At 36.9% G+C, this 18,942-nt stretch overlaps 1 protein-coding gene across 1 annotated transcript in view; it reads left to right on the forward strand.

Moving 5' to 3' along the window:
• POU6F2 (POU class 6 homeobox 2) overlaps positions 1-18,942 on the forward strand; it is a 451,279-nt gene that overhangs the window by 90,428 nt on the left and 341,909 nt on the right. The window contains exon 2 of the mRNA XM_036231030.1: positions 15,001-15,172. Within this exon, the coding sequence (XP_036086923.1) occupies positions 15,001-15,172 (172 nt within the window). The remainder of the gene's footprint in view (positions 1-15,000; positions 15,173-18,942) is intronic.

An 18,942-nucleotide genomic window follows, 5' to 3' on the forward strand; every position in this document is an offset into this window, starting at 1 on the left:
CTATACAAAGTTCAATGACAAAAATGCATAGGTCCCAATGGAAAGACAGGCAAAGGATGTGATTAATTTATGAAAGAAGAAACTTAATTAGCTGATAAATTTCAAAAAAAATTGAGCCCTGCTAATGAGATGCAAATTAAAACATTAATAAAATGCCAGTTTTCAGTTAATAAATTAGAAAAAAATATTTAAAATATAATAAGAAAGAGAAGCTTTCTTATGCACTAGGAGCATAAATTTTCTACCAACTGACCTTAAAGAAAATTTACAGTTGTCTATACTCTTTAACCTGTAATTTCACTCTTGAGAATATATTTAAAACTGTCAAAATTTTATTTTTATGTGAATAATTGGATGTATCTTAAATCAAGGGACTCCAACGTTTTGTGATGTCCCAGTTATCAATGAAAATATTTTTTACTATGTACTCTTAATATATGTAAATTTATTTTCTTTTTTGTACTATGCATTGTTAGCACTAAAAATGTAAACAAAGAAGAATTGAAAAATTGAAATAAAAATAGAAATTCTAATACTTTCTTCCTGTACCTCAACGCATTGTCTTGCAACATCCCCTAGTATGCACATACCCAAAGTCCATAGCCCAGAATATTTTGCAGTAAGAAAAGTTAAATAAATCATGGCACATCCATCCGAGTAAATATTATGCAACTATTTGAAATCACAATTTTGGATAATATTTAATTTTGAGAATATGGTTACAATATAATATAATAATATCTGTGAGGGCAAATATAGTACCTGACTGGCTTACCATTGTACCCCTAGGACCTGGCTGGGTCCTACGGGTTTGAGTGACTCAGAATAGATGACAACAGAGAGATGGGTTGGGACTGAAGTAGATACTTAAAAAGCACATGTTTCTTGCCAGTACAACCTCAGAACCAAAAGCCACATTAAGAAGAGGGCTCCTACAAGCAGGGGTCGCTAAATTGAGGTTTGTGCAAATAATTTACAGTTTAAAAAGGGCTTTTTATGATTGTGACTAGGTCAGAAAGCCCAGAATTTGAGGAACTAAGTGGGTTAGAAGGTAGAGCAGAGGCCCCTTCCAAAATGATATTCAGGCTATGGGAGGAGCATTAATACCTGGAGAGAGAGAGTCCTGTAAGTGACATTCTTTTAATGACAAGCTCACACCTCCATAAGATCCTTAAACCCCACTGGTGAGGGATATTTTAGCTGAAGGAATATTCAGAGCAGTTAAAGTGACTTTTCTAAGACTGCATTGGTAGCTAATCAGGTGTCAACAAGAATGGACTAAAGTGATGTTTGGAGTGCTCCCTTCCTCACCTGGCCTCAGGTGCCAAGGAGGACTTTGGTAATAATCCAGTTAAGCCCTACAGGCAAGGAGGCAGCCAGTGGAGATTCTGCAAAGGCAGGTAAAGCAGAGAGATGATTCATTTGATTACTTCTCAAAAAAAATTACTTTTATATAAAGGCCATTGGTATAAGACAGTAAGGAAAAAACATGACTTAAATCTAGGTTTTCATTAGATTCAAGTTATTGAAATTATTTCTGGTTCCATAGAAATGGTACAGATCTTTTGCAATCTTTTATTTTTAATTAAAAATTAATCCCCAAAAACGTGTCATGAGGAAACTTTTGGAGGTGGTGGATATGTCTGTTACCTATATAGTGGTGATAGCTTCACACATGTATGCATATGTTCAAAGTCACCAAATTATATACAGTAAACATGTAAAATTTTTTGTATATCAATTATATCTCAATCGAGTTGTTAATTTTTTGTAAATCTGGTATCTAAACTACAAGGCATTTCTTTTCATACTTCACTCTTGCCTCTCAACAAAGCAGCCTTTTGAAAGGCAAGTCAGATCCTGTCACATCTTGCTCAAACTCTCAGGTGGATTTCTCTCATGCTTAGAATTAAATCTCAAGTCCCCACAATGGCCCAGAAGGCCCCAGCTGCTCTTATCTCTGGCTGCTTCTGTGGCATCCATTCTCTGGCCTCACCTTCAACCCCACTCACTCTGCCTCAGCAACCTTGGCCTCCATGTACTGGACAGGATCCCAGGCCAGGGCCTTTTAACTGACGTCTCCCTATAATGCTCGTGTGACCCTCCCCTCGCTTGTGATGATCTCTGTCCAAGCATTCCTTATCTTCGTGACCTGATTATCTGTAGTAAATTACACTCCCATGCTTTTCCACAGACTTTGCCTGATTACTTTCTGTTTATAGCGCTCATCACTACCTAACATCATGATATTTCCTTGTTTACTGGCTATTGTCAGTCTCCCTACTGTCATTTCAGTTGCAGGAGGACCTGCACTTGATCTGTCTTGTTCAATGATGTGTTCCCATCATCTTGCTGAATGAGTGGCATACCATACAGTATTTACCCAATACATATTTGTTGAATAAATAGGATTAAAAACACTTCCAATATCAAAGTTAAATGAAGAGGAAAAAATCTCTGATAAATTTGTGCAACAACAAATCAAATTTACAGAAAAGAGCAATTGATTCTATTATAATTGACTATATTTTTATATCAAAAACTTGGGAATTTGTTTCCTAGTTTATTACAATGCTAATTTGAATTTACTTTTCTGCTTGTTTTTAATTTTTTTAAAAAACTGATTTCTTGCTGATTTTTAAAAAATAAGAACTCTGCAGGTTTGATTAGAGTTTTGCTTGGCATACTAAGGAAATGAATGCCCTCAGGTGGCCCCTCAAGATCCTAAAGCCAAGGGTAAGCCTTGTAGGCAGAACACAGATCCTGCAGGCTTCCCAGCCAGACTCATCTGGTAGTGGGTGTGGAGGAAAGGAGACGTGGGCCTTGTAGCTAAAGTAGTAAGAAAGTAGGAGAACCCAACAATAGTTCATATCTTATTTGTTTTGTGCAGAAGTTCTGTGGAATGGAATAAAAGAGGGCTGTGTGATGAGATTGCATTCCAGCATGGCCAACTGAACCTTCCTGGGCACCCATACGTTAATACCATTGGCTGGGCCCGTTTACGTAGTTAGATTTGGGCTAATTCAGCCTGCAGTGAATTGAAGTGGTCTATTTTTAATCTATGAAGTATGTCTAACCAAATTAATGGTAGAGGGGTGGAGATGGGGATAGATGGAGGCTTCTAAGCCCACCGAAAAGAGCAATTGATTCTAGCATATCTGTTTTAATATGTTTTTATGAATGTGCCTTACAGATTTGTTAAAACAGGTCTATTTTCCACTTAGCAACACATTACCCATTCTCTTTACTGTCGGTACTTGAGGATATTAAGGAAACAATTCTTTAAAAATACTCAGTGACAAGCTAATAACTCAGATGCTTTATCTGCTCCATTTGGTAGTGTAGCCATTGATAACCAGTGATCCTGCAGGTGGCTGTGTTGATAACTTGTTTTGGTGTGTGAGTCAAAAGGCAGTGGATCATTAGTTGCAGACTCGCTCCCTAAAATAAGGAATTAAGTCTAGAAAAACCCAGTTAAAACTCCCTGGGAGAAGCAACATGTTTATTCATTGGCACCTGTAATCATGTTAAACAATGTTTCAAAGAAAGGGTGTTGGGTTTGTGCTTGGTCCACAGGCTTAATATACATTGGCATTTTACAGAAAGGGAAAGCAAAGGATGCTACAAAAATGTTATATCTTTGAAAGACAGTGCACTACGCTCATAGAAGATGCTGAATTGTCTCTTTCCTTTACTGATGACTAGTAGGTGGTGGTGACATTTTTGATGGTAGCAAATGTTTCTTGATCCCTGCATTCCCCATAGTCCTTCACACAATACCTCATGCAGGATGAACAGTCACTAAATATTTGTCGAATTGCATCAGTTTTGTTTTAAGTAGACCCTGATTCAGGGCCATCCCTAATCTGCAAACTAAAGAGGACATACGTAAATATTAATAAAAGCCAGCCTTGTTTTTAAATTGCCCTCAATTTTAAAGACTAGAGATTTAAAGAAATATTTAGTTAAGTCTCTTTTTATAGTTCGGATTGGAAACAAAATATTTTTAATAGAGGTTAATAAGAGCTGATCGGGTGGGGAGAACCCATAAAAAAACAAACCTCCCAGTTCATGTGTTTGTGAGAGCCCAAATCCCCAGGAATGAGAAGATTTAGCTAATCTTTCCAATCACATTCTCCCTCCTGCTCCACCCCCATCTCCTTGGAATTATGTTATCTCTGCTCAGTTTAAAAGCTCAGAGCCTTTTGAATTGAAGCAGCATTCAAAGGACAGTCAAGGGTCACCCTTGGAATATTAAAGGAGAGTGGATTATAAGAGAGGGAGGGAAAGGGAGCAGCTGGGGCCAGTATAGCCACGTACTAACCCAAGGCAGAAAATGATAGGAAAACGCCACAGGAGCTGGTGTTAGCTCAGAGAAAGCGCCTGGACTGTGAGGAAGTAGCAAATGTAGCAACCCACATTGTCAGTGTCCAGAGCGTGTTACTTCAGTTTGAGAGCAGAGGAAAGGAAAACAAATATTAATGATATCAATTAGGCAATAGCCTTTTGAACAAAAATAGAATGGTTTCTGTAGAGAACGTGGGTACATGAACCTTAGAATATCAAAAGTCAGATATTGTTTTAGCTCAGGGATACAATTCTATAGACTTTATAGCCCCCTGATAGTTAACTTATTTCTTAAAATAAGGCTTTGGGATTTACAAAACAAGTTCCTTCTCAAAAGATGTCAAAGTAATTTAGTTTTCAAACATCTATTTTTTGACTCTTCTTCCATCATTTATAGATATTGATTCCTGTTTTTATTTTTCCAATAAAATCAATGGGTATTTAGTGAAGGTTTATTATGCGTTAAGCACTGTCCTAATATTTGGAGTAGAAGGATGCAGCAATAGGCCCTGGTACCTCAACAGTGGTTACTTACTGATTTTTTATGGGGGGAATTGGGAGGTGGAAAATCTGATGAAGGCTAAGGAGCTTTTCCATAATAAAATGGACATATAGTCATACTTTGTCAGAAGAGTCTCAAAGTACAACATATACATCTTATTATTACTATGCAGTCAGTCTTTCTGAGCACTATTTGTGAATTATTTATTTAATCTGCACAGCTATCCCATGAGGTATATACTGTAATTACTCCCATTTCCTTTCAGGGAAATTGAGGCTCAGAGAAATGTAATGAATCACTTGCCCCAGGCCTTTCAGTGAGGAGAAGGTGAACCCAGGAACACTCACAGACTCTTTGCTCCAGTGTCCAAGTTCTTACCCTGGCACCGTGGGCCTTCAGACGTGCAAGGTCCTAATGAGGCTGGCCACTGTCACTAACTGTGGGCAAAGGGGAGGGCATCTCTGTAAGCTAGGCAAGGCAATGCTCCGACACTTAATTGTCACCTGCCAGATAATCATCTTAATATGTTTGCAATCATTACAAAAATGTGCATGGCATATTCTATAGCTATGTTGTGACTATCCATATGCCCCTGCTGCAGTGCCTGGGCTGACTGCTGAGGGTCTGGGATGTTAAACAGCTTAGATCTTACTCAGAAAGTACTGAGGAAACCATCAGGTTTCAGACTAGATTTTTAGGAATATTAGTCTGTCAGCAGGGGGCAGAATGGAATTTTCTATTTATTTATGGAAATTTGAAACTATAGGGAACTGGACATTTCTTGAAATAAAAGTTTTTCTCCTCAACTGTATATCTTTTGCCATTCAGAATGGAAAAATAAAATTAGATGTCTCCACATATGTAATGTATTATTCATTTAAATGAACATTTGCCTCTGAGAAAAATGAAAGAACATTTATAATAAAATTATATTTCTAATTGCTGTGTGTATGAGATGATCCTGCTCCTCAGTGACCATGAGATTATTGAGAAGGAGAGTGAATCATGTAGGAGTAGTGTCAGGCTTCCCCTGGTGAGAGGGAGACTCTTCCAGGCTGAACAGGGGCAATGGCAGGGGCATGGACAGATCTTTGAGGCTGGGCTTGTGGTGGGCAGGCCCTGGGCTCATCTGGGGCCACCCCAAGTTCTCGTGTCTTTGCTCGGGTGAGCGTATCCCTTGGACCAGTGGTAGCTTATCTCCCATTTAACCTCAGTCTCAGGTAGAAAAAAAAAAAAACTTACTTCCCTTTTCTCTTTTAGTGTTACTATTAAATTCTTCCATTTTGTCCTATAATAAAACAAAGTAGGGGGCAGAATGGAATTTTCATAATCATACAAAACAAGACTCACTTCCATTTCAGGAAGCAGAAAATGGTTCAGTGTGTATGTGTGAGCATGCCAGACAGATAAGATGAAGCCTTAGTTTTATGCTGTGTAATTTCAGACACAATTAAATGTATGTTTAAAACATCAAAAATAACAGTCAGGGTTAATCCTTGCCCTTAGCCTGCCCACTTGCTTACCTGCCTCCCTTCCTTCTTTCCTTCCTTCCTTCCTTCCTTCCTTCCTTCCTTCCTTCCTTCCTTCCTTCCTTCCTTCTTTCCTTCCTTCCTTCCTTCTTTCCTTCCTTCCTTCCTTCCTTCCTCCTTCCTACCTTCCTCACAATCAGGCAGTCAATCAATCAATCAACCAAAACACATTTATTAAGAGCCTATTTTATATCAGACACAATGCTTGGTATTTGGAATTCTAAGATATGTCTACCTGCAAAGGACCCAAACATCTCAACTATAGAGTCTAACACTTAAGTATTTTGGAAAGGTAAATGATTATCTTATAGAAATAGAGTTGTAATTTTATTGCATCTCTGATGTATTGCAAATATATAATATGGGCATAGCTAGGAAACACTTTTTTCAAGTATACTGAAAATGCCATGTGAAATAGATGAGAGGGGCCAATATGGTGTTAAATACTGGGAATGGACACTTTGGTCCTCCCCTGCAAACTTTTGAAGTCTTGGAGGCATCTCCATAAAACCTTAAGTCTTCTCTGTTCAGTGCTCAGTTTAAAAACCCTGGCACTAGAGACTGGGCCTTTCCATTCGGTGAACTATGTTATCCATGTTTGCAAAAGTTTACAAATGTGGAGACTTTCTATCTATACACACACACACATACACATATTAATTACCTATTCAAATTTCTAAGAGGCTGAAAGTAAATTTTTTTTAGGATAAAAATTGGATGTTCCTCTTTGTACACTTAAATCACTAAATGCAAATTCACTTGAATCTGAGTTATATTCTGATTAAATTCTGATACCTTTTTGAAGCCATCGGATTACGAAGAATGTATGAATATAGGTTATGTGTATGCAATGTCGATACTGCTGTATAACCCTATTACCAAAAGACCAGATCTAGATGAGCCTGGATTGAACTCTTATTGATGCTTTTTCACAAAGGCAACAGAAATTGAATTGATGGTGCTATTAGGTTGTCAATACCACTGTCTACCTTTCGTCCCGGATAAGTATATATGAAGCATCACCCATATAGTCATTTTAACCTCTTAGGGTAAAGGATCTACAGAGGTTCAAGGCAATGAACTAGATGAGGTGTGCCAAACTGCACAGCAGAAGTTTTATAGAAGTCCGGAACTGGTATACTCCTGTTTGACTGATTGTTGTTTCAACCTACAGGTTTGCATTAATAAGTTGTTTTGCTTGTATTATTTGCTTGATTTTGTTTAAATACAACTGTGTCTGACACTTTAATCTATAATTGGAGTTGTCTCTAGAGTATAAGCATAGTTAAGAGGATGCAGGACTTATTTATGGTGGGATTAGGAAAGAGCTAAAGACCTTAGGTGGTAACTGACAGGAGAAAGAGATTGCATATTTATTTGAGGTTCAACAAAGAGACAAGAGACTCTTAAACTATGCTCATATGTACACACTTAAATAAAATACCATTCTCTGACACTAAAGCAAATATTTTGCAGTCTTATCTTACCTTTTCAAGATGATTCTGGACAGTCACCTTAACTAAATAACCCTTATATAAAGTGTTAGGGATTTCTGAGGGCAGCAAATAGTGTAAATTGCCCAGGGCATCTTCTCAACAGGGGCTCTAAACCCTATTTCACTCTATAATGACCTTGCCTGCCCCTAAGAGAGGGTTTGTGTTGCTAACGACCTACATAAATTCTGTATGCATAACTATCAGGTTCTTTTGGTGGATAGTGGTAGTCAGTAATGGTTAGAAGTAGGTAAGGGCTTCCTACACCCCCAAAGCTATGTTGCCTAGTTGTAATGAAAGCAAGCTCTGAGACCAAAAGCTGCCTTATGTATAGATATTTATTAAGTACACTTTTATTAACAAAGAATACCAAAAAAATTTGTTTAATTTGTTTGTAAGCTTGACGAAATCATAATTCTGTATTTTTAGTGAACTTAACATACCTTACATAGAAGATTTATTAACACAGATATAGGAAGATCTGAGAAGCAAGATCTTTTTCAGCATCAGGCAACTAGAACTCTCTACCCCAAAGACCCAACATGGGACAATTTGGAGATCAAGCCCTAGTCCCCTAGCCACAAGGATGTAGATGACAGGAATGTCTCCAAAATATTTTAGCCAATACATATTTCAATCTCCATTAATGATGATTTAACTCAAAATAAGATAAATTATACTAATCAGCAAAATGCAAGGAGTGGTGGACAGTGAACAGAGAGCAGAGGCAGCTGAAGAATTCACGATGGCCAAGTCCATTGTGGGGTGGTCTTGATTAAATGCCAGCCCTGGCACATGAATATTGATTAAGGGGAAATGACTGAAGGTAGAGCTCAGGAGTCTGAAAACCTTTTCTGTAAAGAGGCAGAAAATAAATATTTTAGGCTTTGCAGGCCATAAGGCAAAACATAGGCTGCTTTCTGAGAAAAGAACATGACCTTGGAGAAGTAGTTCCCTTCAGACAAAGGCAAGTCCTGGGGTAGGACTCAACTGTGAGCCATTCTCAGCCAACATCCTTGGCAGCTGGTAAATGAGTGTATTGGTCTTAAAAAGGGGATCTGGATGGCACACCACAACACCACTACAGTGTGTTCTTCTGTTCAAAATGGAACAGGAGAGAAAGAAAACCCGCAATCAATTGTATGCCTTAATATGGAAAGCAGTGTGATAGAAAATGGTTTATATGTGTGACATTTTCTATCTTTCAAAGAATATTCATATACATTATCTGTATATTACTTCACTCTAGCCTCAGAATATGATCCTTGAGATATATAAAGCCTGTTGGTATGGAAACCAAATAAAAGACATGGTGATTCACTTGTGGTCATGCAGGTGCTTAGTGCTAAATCAAGGAGCAGCCATGAGGTCTCCTGAAGTCTCCTCTGTACTGCACATTCTAAACCCAGCACTTATTTTGAATTTTAAATACTCTGCTTGATTTTCAAAGAATACTCATTTATTTTGGGGTAGAATTAAATAAGATTTCAGCCACACTAACTGTAAAGTGGAGAAATAGGGGAAATACATAGTAGTTGTGAATATTGGGTTGAAGGAGGAAATACAAGGTGGGATCAACATTTTGCTGTGAAAATCAAGAGTATATATTTTTAAATTCTGTAGTTACGTTCATTATATTTCTATCTCTTTATTATTTACTAAAATGTAATATTTTATGCTTTTCTCAAAACAATTTTGTTGCAGTATAAAATAAAATAACCAGTGGTGGGGCATTTATGGTGTTTTTAGTGTCTTTTGATCTTCATTAATTTTCAACAATAAGTATAGATAACTTACATCAATAGAAGGAAAAATAAACTGTGGTCTTCCTTCCAAAAGTCAAATAGAATGTTTTTTGTTTTTGTATTTCGTTTTTTGGTTTTTTGTTTTTTGTTTATATATTTAGATGATAGATAGATAGATAGATAGATAGATAGATAGATAGATGATAGATAGACAGACAGACAGACAGACAGATAGATAGATAGATAGAAGGAGGAATACTTTGGTTCTTCGCAACCAAATGAATTGTTTCCTTAGATTTTTGAAGTTAGCCTGTCTTATTTACATTTTTCTAAAAAGTCTTTCTGATTGCCTGTTTCATAGTTGGTTTGTATGTACATAAAAATATGCTGGACCTAGTTCAAGTTTAGTTTAGAGGGGTACGGGTATTTCCATTGCATGGCTGCCACTGAACCTGGATGCTTTGCTGAGTTAATAATCTCGCATCTTTAGTTTCTTTGACTATAAAATGAGAATAATTATGCTTACAAAAACTTTGTTGGTTAAATTATGGAAGGCTTTTAGCTAAATTATATCTTTGTTTACCCGGTATCATTTTGTTGACAGCCTGTTAAAAGCCCAAGTTGAGTTCTATTTTTTCATACAGTGCTCTATATCTGTTCTTAAAATAAAGGTTTTATAATAAAAATACGCAAGGACATCTTTATTTAAAAATTACATTGAAAATATTAGGAATTAGTATATGATGAGAATATATAGCTAGTATGTACTAAGCTGTGTGTAATTATATATAAATAAACTGAAAGGAATATTAATTAGGTAAAAGTTATTAGAATGTGAGACAGATGTGTACTTGTTGATGGCTTCTAGCCTATTTTTGCAAAATTATTAAAAATAAGAGCTCTAATCTGTATTAGCTAATTTACATTAGCTGTAATCTAAGTGAGCATATTCTAAAATAAGTTTCAAGAAGCACTAGATCCATTAGATAATATAATAAAGACGATAAAGGAAAGCCCTTCCATGGTCAGATAATTTGAGAACTGCATCAATAGAAAAAAAAAACATAAAAATAAATTATGGTCTTATTTCCAAACCAATTCTCTTCGGGAAATACTGTTTTATGACAACAATTTCATTTTCTAGACGAGAAAACTAAGGATGAAAGTGGTTAAGTGGTTTGCTAAGTTTATGTAGAGAATGAACCTAAATGAATACCTGGACATTTGATACTGCCTGATATCCTGTCTACTATACCATATTACTCTACGAATTTCACCCAAGGAGTGTCAGACGCAGCAGTGTTTTGTTCCTAGAATCTGAAGGGAAGGAAATACTATACACAGCATGCTCTGGGAATCTGTTATCCAGGGTTTAACATCCTTCACAGTTCATAATTTAAGTCCTGGGAAACCTCATGAGTTTTTAAGTCTGTGAGCCTCATTTTTTCATCCAGTGCATACTGTGCAATATAAAAAATGTCGATCTTTGGAGATGAATCTGCTAGGGTTGGAAATACAGATTTAACACTTATTAGCTGTATGACTTTGAGACAAGTCAGCCTCTCTGAGTCTCAGTCCTTTAACCTTAAAATGGGATTAATACCTGGCACAGTTTGGGTGACATTAAATATATCTGAAGTGCCTATCTGGTAAAGGCATTCAATAAATGGGACATATTTTCATTCTGTAACATTTAAATCTGAAGGAGATTTAAATAATTTCTGTGTGGTTATGATGTTGATTACAGTCCTTTCATTGTAGAACATCATGAAATTTGTCTTGAGATTTTGCTGATACAAATTCACTATCCGGCTCCTGGGTCTCTGTTGATCCTTATGAGTGTTCTGTATTGGCAAATGCCATGTCCTATTCTTACACATACTTCTCATTGTTCTTATTGGATTAGTTACTTTTTCTATCAATGAATAAATGAATTGCAGAAAAGTCCCAGCTTCTTCAACTGTAGTGTGACAACGTTAGATTTTCAAATAAGAAGTCTACACCAACCCAATATTTTTGCCTTCAAAAGCTATTTCTGTTCCTGTTTGCTGCTGCAGGGATCCTTGTACATATCGAAGTGGCAACTTCTTACATTTCTGCAAGCACTTATGCAGGTACACATTGGAAAATACTTTCCTCACTCTGGCAAAAAGAAATTTTACTGACTGCCATCGCTTTTGGCAGGGAGAGAATGACTTCCAAGCTGAGTGCTGCTTGAAAGAGGCACTCCCCCCTCACTTATATGACTGTACTCAGTGGTTACTGCTTGTGACACATTTTCAAATGGACCCCCCAGTGGCTGCAGCTGTGATTAAAAGCTGTCTGCTCTCTGCCTCACTGGGGGTTTCCTGTTTAACCATGTCATGCACACATATATGTGGGTTGCAGCTGCATTGTGGCAAATGTAAAGTGCTTTGTAAGATAAAAAAAAAAATCAAATGAGTACTTGAATGACATACTCCTGAATTTTCTAAGCTCAAGTCACTGAGAGACACTATTTGGAAACCTGGCCATGTAAGAGGTACATAAAAGTAATTTAAAGAAGAGCTTATGGTCAATGAATATATACCATCTGCCAATACATGCTTTGCACATATCAACCAGACTGAACAGCTTAAAGATTTAAGTGCACTTGAACTTAGCAGCTGCATTTTAGCTCTTCTATGTGGTTCGGGATTCAGTTTGACCATTCACAGATATAATGAGAACGGAATATTTTTTCCTTTAACATTATCCAGATATTCACTGATACACAAATAACCATGTTTGGTTTATCATGAAGGGAGTGCGTGCCATTCTAAACACAAGTTTACTGTTAACACTACCTTAAAAAGTGCTCAAATGAGCAGTGTGGACTGAAAGACTGGGAGTCCCAAAGACTCAAGTCACACCCCTTCCTTTAGATTAGAGAGATTGAGTATTCAACGTTTTGTAGAGTAAAAAGAATGTATTAAATTTAAACCTGGGCTCTTTATTTCACATGATGAGTATCCTTATCAAAACCATGTAATAAAGCAATGCTCTCTTTCTTGCTCACTCTTCTCTACAAACTGAATCAGAAAAATCCAAACATGCATTCTTTCTTAGATACAGAGGAAAGTAAGTTGGAGAAATTTTGAGAATTTTGTGTCTCCTTTCCCCTCTGCCTGCTTCTCCCTGAATTTCAGGGACTGCAAGTCTTAATGACCAAATGTGGTATATGCTATGCTAATCTATCACCAGCAATTTTAGGCTGACAATACTGTGAATTGACCACATTGATTACATTGATTATATTTCAAATATTTATAATACGGTGAGACAAGCCTAATTTATTTTTTAAAGAGTTCAAGGTAGGTATCATCGTTTCAGAGGGGGGAAACAATGGAGAAATGTTTGTGGTTGCTATCTGCAATAATCTGATGCTGACAGAGAGTAGTATTTTATTTAGTAATTAACAGTGTAAAGGGGAGAGGAGCTGTCATGTTGGTTCTTAAGCTGGGGAATGTGATGAAAGATGATATCTGCGATCTCATCCTTTGCACTTGTTTAGGATTGTCAGGATGAGAAATGTCAGCATTATGAAAGCTCCGCTCTGCTCTTGATATGATAAAACCCTTCAAAAGCCAGTCTTTCTCTCACCCTCGTCCCCCTCCTTTCTTGCTCTTTCTCTGCACTTGCTTTTTTATTTATCCTGTTTTGTTAGATGGCAGAAATATAATTCTTTTCTTTCTTGCTATTATAAGCCACCATTTTTGTTTTATTATATGTTTCACAACCCCTAATGCCCCACTGAAAATTACCTTGTTAAATGACAGTGTTTCAAAGCCATGAATCCTTTCCACCATTCCCTCAGAGGTTTGAAACAGTCAACAGACTGTAAAGAATAAATAATAAAAAAGTATTGATTATTTTGATGACTGTGAGATTCAATTAAGTATTAATTTTGCCCTCCAGTGGACCTATCAAGGTATTCAAAAGGGAGGATTCAGCTCAGCTAAATGCGTGCTGAGTGCTTCAGCCTTAAATAGGGAGAAAATGTGTTTACCTACAGTATTTGAAGAAGAAGTGCATTGATGCACAGAGTCCAATATTTAAGTGCTGTGCAAATTAAGCCCTGGTGACAGTGACATTGTTTTCAGTGGTATGAGTATTGACTAAAGAAGTGCATTTGATGACAGCTTAAACTATTTGTATTGATTAACATTTTCATAGATTATCATGTGTCATATCAAATTCACTTTTCAGGCATGAATACATTAAAAAAAATAATAACCACAGGCATTCTGCAACCAATGTAATGATGGGATAAGAGAGCATGTGGCACCACCTGCTCCTGTGCTGGTCACCTGTTTTCCTGCTCAGGAACCATTTAGGCATGAACTTGGCAATAAATAGCTCCCAGATAAGGCAAAAAGGGCACTTCTTGCTTTTCTTTTCTTTCTGCATCTGATATTTGTACCATAACAATATTATGCACCTTGGTTTGCAAATGGAATAAAAGGCTGTACTTGAAAAACATTTCTGATCCTAAAATTCCCTCCTAATGAACTGAAGATACAGCAGATTTAAATTATTGGGGCCGAAAGTTTGCCTTTTTTTGGAGGTGATTCTTTTTCTTTAATGTGCTGGGTGTAAGATGCTGTAGGTTTCTGAAGTATTGAACACAGTTTGTAAGTATTCTTCCAATTCCTTTAAAAATGTTAAAACCAATTTTTGTACATTTTGTCGTGTATTGTTTACTTGAAATGTTCATTTGATTTGGGGTTAGCGTCTCTATCCCAAATCTGGGACCGATGGAGTCAACTTCTAAGGGTACTTATGGAATTTACATAAGAAATCGCTTTTATTCCAGTGACAGCGGTTTGTGGACTCTTTTCTCCCTATCTCTTTGCTCTGCTCTAGGGATAGGGTTTAATTGCTTGTCCCCCAGGGAGAGGGCTTCTTAAAATAGCCCGCGGTTCCTCCATAGGGTGCGCCTTCCTTTTCAGTGTGTTGCTGAAGTACAAACCCAGCACTTTCTTTTTTCTTACTGCATTAAAGACAGAACAAGGTGTAAAAACATTCCGCACAAAAGCATACCCCATAATTAAAGCTGTGTTGGTTAGGTTGCTTTCAAAGAAGTTCTCCCCCTCCCCGCCCCCCCGCCCCTTCCGATGCCTCCTGAATCTCTCACATGCTAGTTGAGCTTTAATAGGGTGGGGAGTAATGGAGAACTCCTCGGATCTGTAATAGCTCTTCACTTGACTGCAGCCAGCAATAACAGCGGGAGCAGCCAGAGATAAGAGAGAGAGGAGAGAGGGAGAGTGTGCGTGTGGGAGAGAGAAGAGAAGGGAGAGGGAGAGAGGACACGCACACTAAAGCTGCCACTTTTTTCCTCCCCTTCACTCTTTTCCCTATCCTAGGATCCAATGATAGCTGGACAAGTCAGTAAGCCCTTGCTGTCAGTGCGGAGTGAAATGAATGCGGAGTTGAGAGGTGAGGACAAGGCTGCTACTTCAGACAGCGAGCTGAATGAGCCCCTGCTTGCGCCTGTGGAATCAAATGACAGCGAGGACACTCCCAGCAAGCTCTTCGGTAAGTCCGTCTAGGTATTTCATTTCAGTCCTACCATGTTGTCCGGAAGAACAATCCACACACCCACCCCTCTCTTTTTCCCCCTGTTCATTCAATTTTCTTGTAAGTGCTAGAAAGAGGAGCTTCACATTTTGGAGGGGCCGAGCCACTGAAGCCCGTTCCAGCTGGCTTAGAAGAATGTCCTCCAAACTTTTCCCAACAAGGAACTTCCTCGCTGCCCATTTTGACTTGTCAAATATTGCTGGAGTTCCCAGGCTAGAAATTATTTGGAAAAAAAAAAAAAAAAAGAAGAAGAAGAAGAAGAAGATGGTAATAGTAATCAAGAAATCAGTTCCATTGTAAGAATTGGTTAGCATTTATTGAATAAATATCGACTTGGTTTCGGGTTGCTTTGCAGCCTTTTGTTAAGGGGAAAGAGAGTAAAGTGTTATTATCTGGAGTCAAAAGACTGGAGAGGGGACCTGGAAAATATCAATGCAAGTCATTCTAAGCCAGGTAAACAAAGATGAGGGATTGTTCAAAGAAATAACAATTAGAATGAATATCTATTTTTTTAAAAAGGTGATGAGGAAAGGAAATAGGTCCTTTGCATCCCTTCCCTGACGCTCTCCCCTTTAACAGATGTTTATAGCCTAATCCTAAGTGCCAAACAGCTTAGGACCTTTCAGGAATCTTTGTTTCATAAACAAAACAAGAACAAGCTGAGCACTACTCCAGTAAAGACATCTGTCATTCAAACAGATGACACTCTGTAAGCGAACTCAAGCAACTGTGATCTCTAATCAGAAAGGGGAGCGGGTTGTTGAGGCGCGTGACTGAGTGATAAATGGTGATAGATGTCTCTCCTGTAGAAGCACTTTATGGGATAGAGTGACATTTGGCTTTCAGTACAGTTGCTCCTGAAACACTTGCTTTTAATTATTTCCCAGTGTTTACATGCTTATATCACTAAATATCTACCTATCTCTATCTATAATACATGCTACTTGTTTATACATACATATACTAACCTGATATATATACATACATGATTTTTTAATATTATATAATGATTACATAGATATATATCATGCAGATAACTGCTTGGTCTCATGTTAAAAACAGTTGTGTTTCTGAACTTAAAAAAAATCAGTGCATAAATGGCTTTGTTAAGAAAGTCATTAATTCCGTTAAAAAAAAAAGCTTTATTTTTATTTTTTAATCTATAGAAGGAAAGAAGCTTTGACAGTTTGGCAACGCTAGGCCAGCTTCAACAGAGGAGCTTTCCTCTGATTTCAAGCGCTCAATCAAACGTTAGAGGGGTGTTGCAGTGAAACTTTCTGTTTCAAATATTCTATTGGTAAAATACTATTTTATAGTTAAGAGTATAATAGATATCAGTTTCAAGAAATTCTGTTATATTACTCTTTCTTTAGAAAGCAGCAATTTCACCTCTGACATAAAATTTCGTACCAAGAAATTAAGGTTTAGCATTTTCACCCTAGAGAAATATTTTGTTGTAGTCAAAGTTTTTTCTGTGTAGGAAGAGTTATGTTTAAAAAGCTCATTTTATTTCAAGGCTTAGTGAGAGAAGTCATATAAAATTGTAAATTACAAGAATGCAAAAGCCAAGCTCCAGATATTCTCTGATGATGAGTATCTAACACTAAGCACTCCAACTTTTCAAAAATAATCAATGTGTATTCAGTGTAACTGCAGATAATGGACTATTTGTTTCTAAACTTTCCATGAATTTTTAAAAGTAAATGTATTTTGTAGACTTTGACTTACAACCCCAACTTTCTCCCCCTCAAGTTCCCCCCATTGGTTTCAATAGAGGGATAATTAATTTGGTTTCTCAACATTCTTTAAAAGATTTCCCACCGCTAAAAATTGTTATGTCACCTCTTACTAACTTGCATATGTAGAAAAATAGTTTTTTAAAAAATCCAGAAGGGTAAAGGAAATTTGAATTAAAACTTCATTGAAAATATATCTTAAGTGGAATCTTTATGGTTAAACTAGGAATCATAATTTAGTTTAGAAATCATAGTAGATTTAAGAAGGTATTTATCTTCACTTTGGTTTTCTCGACTTCTGCATTTGTGAGAGGGAATCCAGCACAATCTACATCTTATATCTGATATTCTTTATGTATTCACTTAATTTTATTTGGTCTGTGGAGTGCTTTTCAAACACAATGTGAATATTTTCCACTTTCTAATTAGGTAACTATGATATCAGTAGATGAAGAGTTTTGAAAACCTGAGAAAAAAACTGGAAAGAATATATAAGACAGAAAATAGAATGCATGTTGGAAGGAAAGTGCTCCTAGATTCTCTAAGGTTTCCTTCCTTAGCTATTATGCTCTCACTTTTTAATATCACTGGGACTTAGGAATTCTAGTTTACATAACAAATGAAAAGTTTCCAGAATAATTCTCTTCCAGAATTTTTAGCAACTTTGGCAACACTTAATGGATGATAATTTAATGAACCATTATTTTATTTGACATCAATATGATCAAGTTTTTTTATATATATATAGTGTTGGTTATACTCTTTACTTATAATGAAGAATTATGTCTTCCTGAATAATTGAGAGCATCCAGGTTTATCTCTAAATAATGATTTTCTAACATACTCTCTTACACCATTATTTCTAAAATATCTGCACTGAATTACTGAAAACTGTGCTTCTGTAATGAAAGAAGCAGATTAAAACAAATCGTGTACATCTTGATATGTTTATTTCTGTGGAGATACATTAAGCAATACCAGGAAATAAGAGGAGCTCAGTGTTCTACTGTACTTGAAATTTCAGTAAAATGAATTTCTTTGGAGCTTATTCCTCCTTCCGTGTCTTGTTCAAATTAGCAGTCTAGAGGAGAAGTCTGTTTCTCTCACAGTATGGCACCCTCAGCACAAAACTGCAGGAGAATGGCTAATACTGATGCCCTCTATGGATAAACAAAGGAAATTCCAGGAACCATTGGGCCTTTTATGCCTCCCCTTAAATTGCACCTCTGCACTTACAACATCCAAAGGGAAACATACTGTGCAGAATGTTTCAGTGCTCTGAGCAGCTCAGAATACCGGAAGGAGAAACCAGAAACCATATGCCAGCTTAAGTAGAAAGTTCAGAAAAGCGCCCTTGTGTTTTATAGAGTAATTACATCAGAGGTAATGTTTTGCTTAACTTGAACAGCCGTGAACACTAAAGTACACTTAGGAGAGATGAATCCACATTTCATTGAGAAGCATATGGTTAGGTAGTTCTCTGTGATATTATTAAGTGGTGTATTATTTACTCCTGTAAAGCCTGTAGAGTAACTATCTCTTTTTTTTCAGTTCCTGATTGTATTATGCTAAGCTCTGAGCTGTAGGAGACAGTTAGGAGAACAGATTTGTATGTCATGGGGTGTTATTAGAGAATATGGATCTGTGTCTCACTGTGTTTCAGCTGTGTGATCAAATGAGTGATGGCACACAGAGCCAGTCATTTAGTATTGACTAGTAATGTACATATTCAAAACCGTTCTCAGAACTGGACTTTGGTAAACAATCTCAATGGAAGAGGTTGTTCTTTTTCTCTAGTGACATGTATAGCACTTGTATCAATGTGCTGCTTCATTTTTAGTTATGTCTATCAAGAATTCAGTATTCCACATTCAGTCAAGTTGGGTGCTAAAATTCAAATGGTAGCATCAAAAACTTGGTCAGGAAAATGGCCACAGACAGGATAAAAGTAATATATATCCCTAGAAAAATATCTGTACTAAAGTTTGCCCA

This window comes from Rousettus aegyptiacus, unplaced genomic scaffold (assembly GCF_014176215.1).
Source record: "Rousettus aegyptiacus isolate mRouAeg1 unplaced genomic scaffold, mRouAeg1.p scaffold_m13_p_13, whole genome shotgun sequence".
Taxonomy (NCBI): Eukaryota; Metazoa; Chordata; class Mammalia; order Chiroptera; family Pteropodidae; genus Rousettus; species Rousettus aegyptiacus.